Source organism: Galleria mellonella, unplaced genomic scaffold (assembly GCF_026898425.1).
Source record: "Galleria mellonella isolate WM207_F2 unplaced genomic scaffold, CSIRO_AGI_GalMel_v1 utg57, whole genome shotgun sequence".
In the NCBI taxonomy this organism is placed as follows: Eukaryota; Metazoa; Arthropoda; class Insecta; order Lepidoptera; family Pyralidae; genus Galleria; species Galleria mellonella.
Window position 1 is genome coordinate 7,673,793 of NW_026442119.1, and position 9,948 is coordinate 7,683,740.

A 9,948-nucleotide genomic window follows, 5' to 3' on the forward strand; every position below is an offset into this window, starting at 1 on the left:
TACATTTACTTCCAGTATATATAATAAAGAGCATCGATCAACTACATCATATCCACTACACATAATAATTGATTTTTAGTAATTTACTTTCTTACTTTAATTATAACTATCAAAAATTTTAATTTCTAATAATTATTCATTGGAAACACTTGCCCATTAGCAAAAATAGATATTCAAGCAAACGAGTCGACTCGACTATATTCGTACCGACTCGTGTTCTAACAACTACAAATGAATAATTAGCTATTATAATGAATTATTTTAGCAGTCAAAAGTAATTAGTAGATGGAAAACATTAGTAAGCAGTTGAAATTAGTAGTTGAAAATCAAATGAGTTATCGGAATGAATTCCTCAATCGTAATTAGTATTCGGATTAGTAAAATCGCGCATCGCTACTTCTTAGTTCTTACTAATGTTTGATTTGAAAGTTTGACTGACAGTGATTATTTCAACATCAGCAAATTTTCAATCATTCCAGCTGTTCGGCTTTATCATCCGGTTAATTTATAACAAAAACATTTGTTTGACTTTTTTTTCTTTTGATTTGACTTGATTGTGGCATTCTTTCAGTAGTCGTCGTCGAATCAGCCGCAATTCATTTTGTTTTCAGATCAACAAGTATTATATTTTATCCTGTTTGTAGTAACATTATAAAACTACTGTTCCAAATGATTCTAATTTCTATATTAAATTAAAGTTTAGAAACTGAACTCAATTCGTTTATTTAAAAAAAAATCTTTTAGACAGTGGCTATCCATTGTTGATTAATTTTATTGGATTATTACAAAAAACTATAAAATCATGGCTACACGAAAGAGAAGTGGTTCGGGATCTAAAAGACATTTGAAGGAAAAAGTTGTGCAAATATATGAGTCCTTTTTTAGAGGCGAAGATTTAACGAGTGATAATCCAACATTTTGGGATGAGTTTTTCTTGTTGAAACCAAAAATTCCACAGCTGGAAGCTGAGATACATAAACTATCAGTAGAGCAACTATTGAACATGAAAGAAAGCATAAATTTGCTTGTAACACAATGCATAGAAATGTTAGGACAAGAACACCACATAAGGTACTCTTCATTCTTCTGCTTTCATGATCCTGATAAATCTTCTTCAATTATGAATGGGAACTCACATGATCTGTATAAATGGAATTTTAAATGCAATTCTAACGAATTTATGTTTTCTTATGAGTAACCGCTCTTAATAACAATAACAGCCTTAATCACATGTTATGTACATTTATAATATTTAGAAAGTTACTGTTATGTTTGTTTTCTTGTTAACCTATCCCTGCTCCCTCATAATGATCCCTATAATACTAATGATTCAAATTCACACACTGTATATCTATAAATATAAACCTAATGGTATTGTAAAAATATTTCTTATGTTTGTATAAGTCATTTTGGATGATAGTATGCACTGAATAATAAAGTATTATTGAACTTTTTTCTCTCCTTTAATTATAGGGATTTAGATTGCATGCTATAAAGAGGTGCAATTTTTTATATACAAGCTAGTATCTATTCTTTCAGTCTGCAATAACTTGTTTATGATGTTTTTTTTTTCAGGTTGGTGTATGCTTTGCAAACATTAAGTGCTCTCATGATTACAATGTACCAAAGAACAACTCAAGACAACAATTTAAATGTTAAAGTGGTTTTAATTGGAACTGAGAATGCAGATGTCAAAATGCAAAAATTATTTGAACACTGCAGTACTATGCTATCTGGTTAGTATTTACGTGTCTGTAGTAATTAATTTTATTAATTTACATAACATTAACTTTACTGAAATAATTTATTTCACAGGTGATGTTCCAGATAGTTTAAAATCTATGGTTATAAAGCTTCTGCTTGTAATAGCAACAGGAATTGATAATATAGATGATAATCCTCTTGTGGAGTATTTAATGCTAAATTCACTATTTGAACCTTTAATACAGTTGCTGTGCACATCAACTGAACGACAACAACATGGTAATATATACTATAATTTATTATTCATGTTTATGAATTATTGTAATCATGAAGCTTGGCACATATCTACATAAAAATTATTTTATCGCTAATCAAAATATTAATCAGGCAATAACACACACACACACATTAAAACTGCTACTGACATTTTGAAATTTGGAAAGTTACATATTTAAAAACTTAAAAAATTCGGTAATTATGAAATTTTATATTATAAAATAGTTATCAACTTTAAATAATTAAAAAAAATAATTAATATAAAAAAAATATTTTTGTGTTTAACAAGTAGCAATTTATTCAATAATCATTCAAAAATATTGTTTATTTTTTTAAATTATAACACTAAATCATTGTCTGTAGAAATTAGAAATAACCACACTACCATAATTTAAATTTTATATTTTCAGGCTATGATGTTGTTATGCTTTTGATGTTCCTGGTAAACTACAAAAAAGAAGAGTCAGCTAATCCATATATTGTAAAGTTATCAATACTTGATGATGAATTAGCTTTAAATGGGTAAGATGTAACACCAGAGTATAATTGATTATTTTTACGCCATTTCAAATACCAAATGAGTTGATGACCTATATTATTATTCTTAAGATCTGAGAATTTACAATGAATTAAAATATGTCATGCAAGTATAGTTTTACTGTAACAGAATTAAGAGTTTGATAGATGCATCCATATAGACAGCTTTTTATTGTGTTATCTATTTTCTTTTTTAATTCTTCTTTCCATAATAATGGAAATTTCCATCATAACATTGAATGCCCAAAAATTTTATAAAAGGACAAGTTCACTCTAAGTTGATTGTGTCTGGTTACCTTTTTAATGTCCGTTACAGAAAAAAAAACATAGCTGTCAAATTTATTTTTTTAACCATTTTTCCTTTAATTTTGAACATGAATTATATCACCTTGATTTATTTCACCAATAAAAAAAAAAACATGCAAAGAATGGTTAATATTTATTTCTTAAAAATAAAAATATGAGAACATACTATACTTAAATTTATTATTTCTCTTAAGGTTAATTCTCATTTTTTAATTGTTTTGATGTTGATAGATATGGTCAAGTGATTACAGCAGCTTTGAATGATTTTGTCATGTCAACATTTGGTGGTATGCAAGGTGGGAGTGGGGGTGGTGGTTGGCTTTCCTCTCTTACAAGCATGGTGGGTGGGATATTTCTGACAAGTGATGATACTCAACCAGTTGTGAGAGGACAGAGAAACAGGTAAATATGAATGAAATTGTATATCAAAACAATGTGAATACTAGTATATACTTGTTTTAGTATTATTGTAGTTCATAGTTAGATCGCAAATTCTTTAATACTTTATATGTTGACAAAGTAAGAATACGATATGTTGTCATTTCATTCTCAAGATGTCATAAGAGGCAATTAAGGGAATAAAGTACAAAACAACAGTGTAAGAGGATGAAACCTTAAACTTCTATACCAATCCACTCTATTTAAGTATACTAGACTACCTAACTCTATTGTGACAAACCTGTGCCCAGTAGTAAGGCATTCATATGTGGCGATGATGATGATGAGTTTAGATTAGTTAATTAAGGGAGTAAAAAATAATTTCCCAGTTATTTTGCGAGTAAAATAATAATTCAAAATTCTTATATGAAAGAATTTCTTAATAAAGGACTTGTTAATAATAATACTGCAAAAAGAAAAAATCAAAAGTTAAATTAAAAATGTGAATAACTTTTTACAAATAAATATCCCATATGTACAAGGAAACACATAATCCCCTACTAGATGTACCAATAAACTCAAATGTTAAACATTTGCTAATTTGTATAGAGATATTATTAAAATATAAAAATCATATCCCAGTAATTATTGAGTGATTGAATAATTTTGAATTTTGAAGTTTAAATGTACTACAGGGAGTCAGCTGGTAGTTCTGGACCATTCCTTGTATATAGAGAAAGTCCAAGTTCAGCAGTGAACAATGAATGGTTGAAATGATGAATACATATTTTGATATTGCTTCGAGAACTAAATATATACTGATAGTATTCATACTGTTGTTACAAGTGGGGGTGAAGAAGGCATGTTGTTAGCCTTGTATGAGGCGGCTCACCTAAATCGTAATTTTATGACTACGTTGGCACACTCTTCGGCCGCTGCGTCCTCCGCGCCACCCTCACCACCCGCCACGTTGCCACCGCACCAGGTATGTAAACCTGATGTACATAAAACCGCTTTTTGTGTCTTGCTACCTATCATGCCTCAACAAATACTTACATGTCAAAATATTGAACCAAATTGAAGAGAATTGATCTGTTACAGCTGAACAGATAATCTTATAATAGTATTTTTAAATAATTAATCAATATAATCATATATTAATTAAAATCTGTATTTCAGAATCCTCCAAATCTAACGCAAATACAAGCACTGGACAATGAACAACCTACTAATCTATTAGTGACGTTCTTCCAATATTGGTTAGTCCAACAATAAATTAAGTACTTCTATATATGTGTTAATATAACTATATATTGATTTTTTTTTTTATTGCAGTTCCATAGTGATGGCTGACACGAGAAGCGAAGCCAGCATCAACAAATGCAGTTTATGTTTTATAACTTTAACATGCATAGTGGAAGAACAATTTGCTAATTCTATTATGCATGATCAAAATCTTACTTTTAAGGTTATTTTTTATACTTAATACAGTAATTAAAAATACATTTATTACTAGTAATAGATTGTATTAAAACATTTATTAATTTTATTACAGGTTCAATTATATAGGTTGCCAATGCGTCATAGAAAAATAGTTCCCGAGGAACCGCCTTCGCAGCCTTTAGCTTCTACTTTAATAGGTATTCTAAATATTAAAATTTAATACTTAATAATAATCACTATGCTGGTAGTAATTGTTATAGAAATTATTAAAAAAAAAAAAACATTAAATGACGCCATGTATAATCGTGAACAACTTTGAGGTGTTTACCAGATACCGCTTCTCTTCAGGTGGACTATCACTTTGTTTATTATTCGTGCAAAAAAAAATCAAACATACAATAAATCATACAATTTACAATAATAATAATTATCCTTGGACATATTACACCGCGCCGTCTAGTCCCAAAATAAGCAGAATTAGTCCTACATATTTTTTTTTATGGATGATAATGGTAACCCCGCCCGTGTTAACGGTAGACGCAGGCGGGTCACCAGTGAGGGATGATAGGTGAGTATGAAAAGGCAGGTCAGTTAGCCCACCGTAATGAATACACCTGGAATTCAGCACGATGGTTTCCAGGGGGGACCACGTGGAGGTCGACCTCACAGGGTATATTGCTAACAATGTGACTTGTAGTCCGCATTACTAACAATCCCCTATCTATTCTACATATTAGTAAGGCTTTTACAAAATATTGTTGGTGGCAGATCTACTAGTGGAATTCACGATGTGCCACCTGCTGAAGAAGTTCCCTGGGGAGCTGTATTCGCTGTGTCTGGGTGTACTGGTGAGGCTGCTCAGCTACCAGAAGAGAGCGCGCGTGCGGCTGGCGCGTGACTGGCGCCCTCTGTGGGCGGCGCTCATCGCGCTTCTCAAGTTCCTCGTCGCCAATGACACCGCGTTGTTGCGCCGACACAACATCTTCCTAATGGCACAGCAGGTAACCTAACCACTGTACATAATTCTTCACCAGTTCAAAGTAGATCGTACGTGTTGAGGTGTAGCATCATTGCTACTTGTAATACTCAGGTCGATCTCTACGCAGTCCATCCGGGAACCATCATGGTTGATGTCTAATGAATTTACTATAATCGGCCAATTGGCCCATTATGGTAAGAATTAGTAGCAGTAGCCCGTTTAAAGGTGAAGTCATACCTTAATGTGTATTCATATGAATTGGTTATTTACTTTAGCCAATTAAGAGACATTTCTAACATAATCTCTATATTAATTAATATGCAACTAAATTTAACATAATTTTTAAAAACTATTTATATTCCAGGTCGTAAATATATTCAACATTTTCATTACGTTTGGTGATACGTTTTTACCAACACCAGCGTCTTATGATCAGCTATATTACGAACTTATCAGAATGCATCAAGTATTTGATAACCTTTTCTATATGGGTAAGTAGGTATTATGTAAACTTATAACTGTACAATGGATATAAATTTTAATTAGCTCAGCTGTATAATTTCTTGTTTAACTGATATTTGATAAATCTTTTTCCACCCGATAATCACATATTATAATCCCATATTATCACGATTGAAGTTTTTGGGGATCATTTTTATTTGTACTGTACTGTAATCAATCATTTTTTTTTCTACAAATTTCAGCGTTACGATATTCTACGGGAGACGGTGAATTCAAGGCTGAAGCACTACGTCTGGCAAATTGTTTAGTTAATGTTCGTGCAATAATTCAACATTTTTCGCCTAAAATTGAATCGTGGTTGGCTTCACAAAACCTTTCCACGCCTACTGAGGATCAGGTTAGAACAAGCAACATTTTCTTTTTTGTTTATTTGGTACATTGTTTTTCTTTTATTTTCAAATAATACAAATAATTTGTTTAATTAGTCTGTAATTAGTCATTATCAATTATAATTAAGGGGGACCGCCATGGATTCCAAAAAATTTGATGACTATAATGCAAATTTTACCATAATATACCCAAGTTAACTGTAAGTTAACTTTTGATGTAACCAGCTACAAACTAAATAGATGAAAGTCAGCAGTCGATATTGCATTATTATGTATTATGTATAATATCCATAGTACTCCCAGTTTTTTGTTGTTCCTTAGGACAAATGTCTAATTAATAGGTTAAGTATGCAGAGAATGCGTTGTCTGTGATACGTCACAACATGATATATAGTGGATTCGTGATTATCATCTTTTAAATGGGTTTTGAATATCGCTTTTTGACAAGCGATAGCTGACTACAATAGCTCTTTTTCTGTAGTGGTTCATACTGAGCTTTAAATAACTCGACACTGTTGCAGATCTTGGAAGTGGTGCGCAAGAACTACGACAGCCTGATCCTGAAGCTGCAGGAGGGTCTGGAGGGCTACGAGCGGTACAGCGAGCGGCAGCACCGCGAGCTGGTGGCGCGGGAGGCGCGCGGCGCGGCGGCGGCGGCTCGCGCGCGCGGGCCCCGCCTGCACGCCGCCGCCTGCGCCGCCGCCACCGCGCTCTCGCACTACTCCGCCATCGCCTGAGGCCCGCGCGTCCCCACGCTACCCCACGTCCGCCGCAGGTATATCGCACTCACCCACTTACACGCTCATCCGACGGATCCGATACAAGAGGCGAGACCAAAGATTTATCACGCTCGTGTGCCTGTAATGTACGTGTGAACACCGGGTAGTTCTTCATTTGCAAGGACGCCAAGTAAAAAGCGAGGTGCTCGGCGACGCGTTCCTAAGGTGACTGGCTGTATGCTATCGCTACCGCGCTCTCCCATTAATCCGCCATCGCCTGTGACTGGTACCATACGTCTATTAGGTGTAACTTAGTCGCCTGCTTAATTACGTTGGAAATTCCATGCAAAAGGCGAGACCAAAAAGCAATCGCAATAGTGTGCCTGTAATGTAGAAAATGTAACCATAGGATTGTTCTAGTAACAAAAAATAAATAATTATTTAATTTCATATTTGTTATGAAGTGCATTTTTTATGATTGTTTATATTATAGTTATAATTTTTATACCTGTGCGATTCAAAATGTTTGTGTATTTACTTGTTACCTATTTTATGTCGTTAATCTGGCATATCTATTTTTAGTTTTTTCACCCTCTTTTATATAAATTAAACATTATTCATCTTCGTTACCTACTAAATCTAAGTGACTAGTATCAGTAGATAATTTATGCTATTATTTATCTTTATAAATAAGTAAATTTTAATTATATTTTTATATTCGACTATGTAACTTTAATATCTAAATTACTTTCGCGAGATCTAATTTATATATTGTATATATAATAGCACGAGTTTGTGAAAATAATAAATTATGTTACGAAATATATGATCGAGAGGCAGGTAGGTGCAGACACGTTTGCAGACTAAATTTTAGTTTTATATACCTATATCAATTGATATAATAATAATTGTGATGATTAACCATTTGAATTTATATTTATAATTTTCAATCATATAAAAAGTATTATTATTAAAGTTATTGTCATATATAATATGATACAACTTTGCCCGCGTGACTAGGATACGCCGATAATTTAGAATGAATAGTGACCTGTATATCTTTCTCAATCACATATCGTCATAGTCGTAGAATACTGACGGGTCTGACAAAGATTATGTATAAAGATCCGTCAGTATTCTACGACTATGACGATATAATACGTAGTACGTGTCTACGTGTATAACAAATTTTATAACGATTGGTTGAGGCATTATGGCGCTAATTATATATTATTAGTACAATATTTATCAAATCGAAATTTTAAAAAATATATTATAAATTGAATATCAAAAAATTATTGCCCCTGTATCTGAGTGGAGAATAATGGAACCAACTTATGTCACGTAAACTGCATAAATTTGAACTAATAAAAAAGGTGTCAAAAACATATATCAAAAAGAATATGAAAATAATATAAATATACAAATATGTACATAAAAAAGGTCGACTGGCCAATTTGTCATCAACAACCTGGTTTAATAATTTTTAAAGCCTATTTGGTCCAAAAATGAGAGGTTTTTCCGCCTCTAAATAAACATTGGCGTATTTATTTTACAGGAGAGTCTTGGCCCCTTAAAAATGGTGGATATGTACACTAAAACATGTTTTTATTATGCTTTGCTTGCATCCTGGGATGTGCACCAGGTGGTTCTAGGACAGGCACGGCTAACCCAACCGCCGCCACCCACCTCCCTCTCTAAATATGCCTATACAAATAAATATTTGTGTAATCTTAAGTATTTTCCGTATGCTTTGCAATACAATTTATTTATATAAATATGGTAATTGTGAAATAGTTTGGAATTTATATGTAAACAAAAACGCAAAAACGGTTGCAAGTACATTTGTTTTTTGTATAATATCAAAATCGTTACTGATAGCATTAACTAGCTATGATATTTTATATGAAGAACCACGTGATAACGTTTAAGATTAATTATTTCATCGTCATATAATGGTGCAAAACATGTTCTACTCTTGGTTTACCACCAACCAGTGTACTGTTTTTTTAAACTGAATTTTTTACTAGTATTGTAATGGCAAAACCATATCATTTAAATCATTTAATAGCTGGCTATTTAATGATTTTACATTTATCAATATCTGAACTATCTATTAATCTCTGAAGATTGCCACTAAATAATGGTCTCATGTCTTTTAACCGCATATATATATATATATATATAGTCATTAGCGCCGGCTGTATCAGATTTATGTATAAGATATCAAGTCTGAGCTCTATAAGCTACAATCAATAATACTATGAATCCCTCTTCCTTCTCCTCTCTTACTTATTAATCTATACTTATAATAAATCTGTAGAGAGGTCAATTCTGTACATGAAATATATTTCCAAAATAACTATCGGGGGGTGATTAGTGATCGATACTGATGCCAAAAATGCAATCAGTAAAATTTTTGTTTGTCTGTATGTTCGTTATAGAAACAAAAACTACTCGACGGATTTTAATGAAACTTGGTACAATTATTCTTCATACTCCTGAGTAGGTTATAGTATACTTTTCATCACGCTATGATCAATATGAGCAGAGCAGTGAAGGGAAATGTTGGGAAAACGGGAGAAGTTACTCCATTTTTAAGCTTCCGTCGCGTGTGCAGCCACGTTAACGGCCACTTTTTAAAATGTAAAAATATCCACCTGTGCGACGCCGGGACGACCCGCTAAAGTTTTTTTTTTTTTTTATACCACTGAGGTGGCAAACAAGCATACGGCCCACCTGATGGTAAGCAGTT

At 32.6% G+C, this 9,948-nt stretch overlaps 1 protein-coding gene across 1 annotated transcript; it reads left to right on the forward strand.

Moving 5' to 3' along the window:
- The first annotated feature begins 456 nt into the window (after window positions 1–456).
- LOC113509704 (armadillo-like helical domain-containing protein 3) lies at window positions 457–9,374 on the forward strand. Its single transcript, XM_026893103.3, has 13 exons — window positions 457–1,071; window positions 1,576–1,736; window positions 1,816–1,983; window positions 2,391–2,502; window positions 3,055–3,225; window positions 4,048–4,186; window positions 4,381–4,460; window positions 4,537–4,669; window positions 4,757–4,841; window positions 5,413–5,645; window positions 5,988–6,114; window positions 6,328–6,482; window positions 6,996–9,374. Exons 1-13 carry the CDS (start codon window positions 803–805, stop codon window positions 7,209–7,211), a joined length of 2,049 nt encoding a protein of 682 aa, XP_026748904.2. The 5' UTR covers window positions 457–802; the 3' UTR covers window positions 7,212–9,374.
- The last annotated feature ends 574 nt before the right edge of the window (window positions 9,375–9,948 follow it).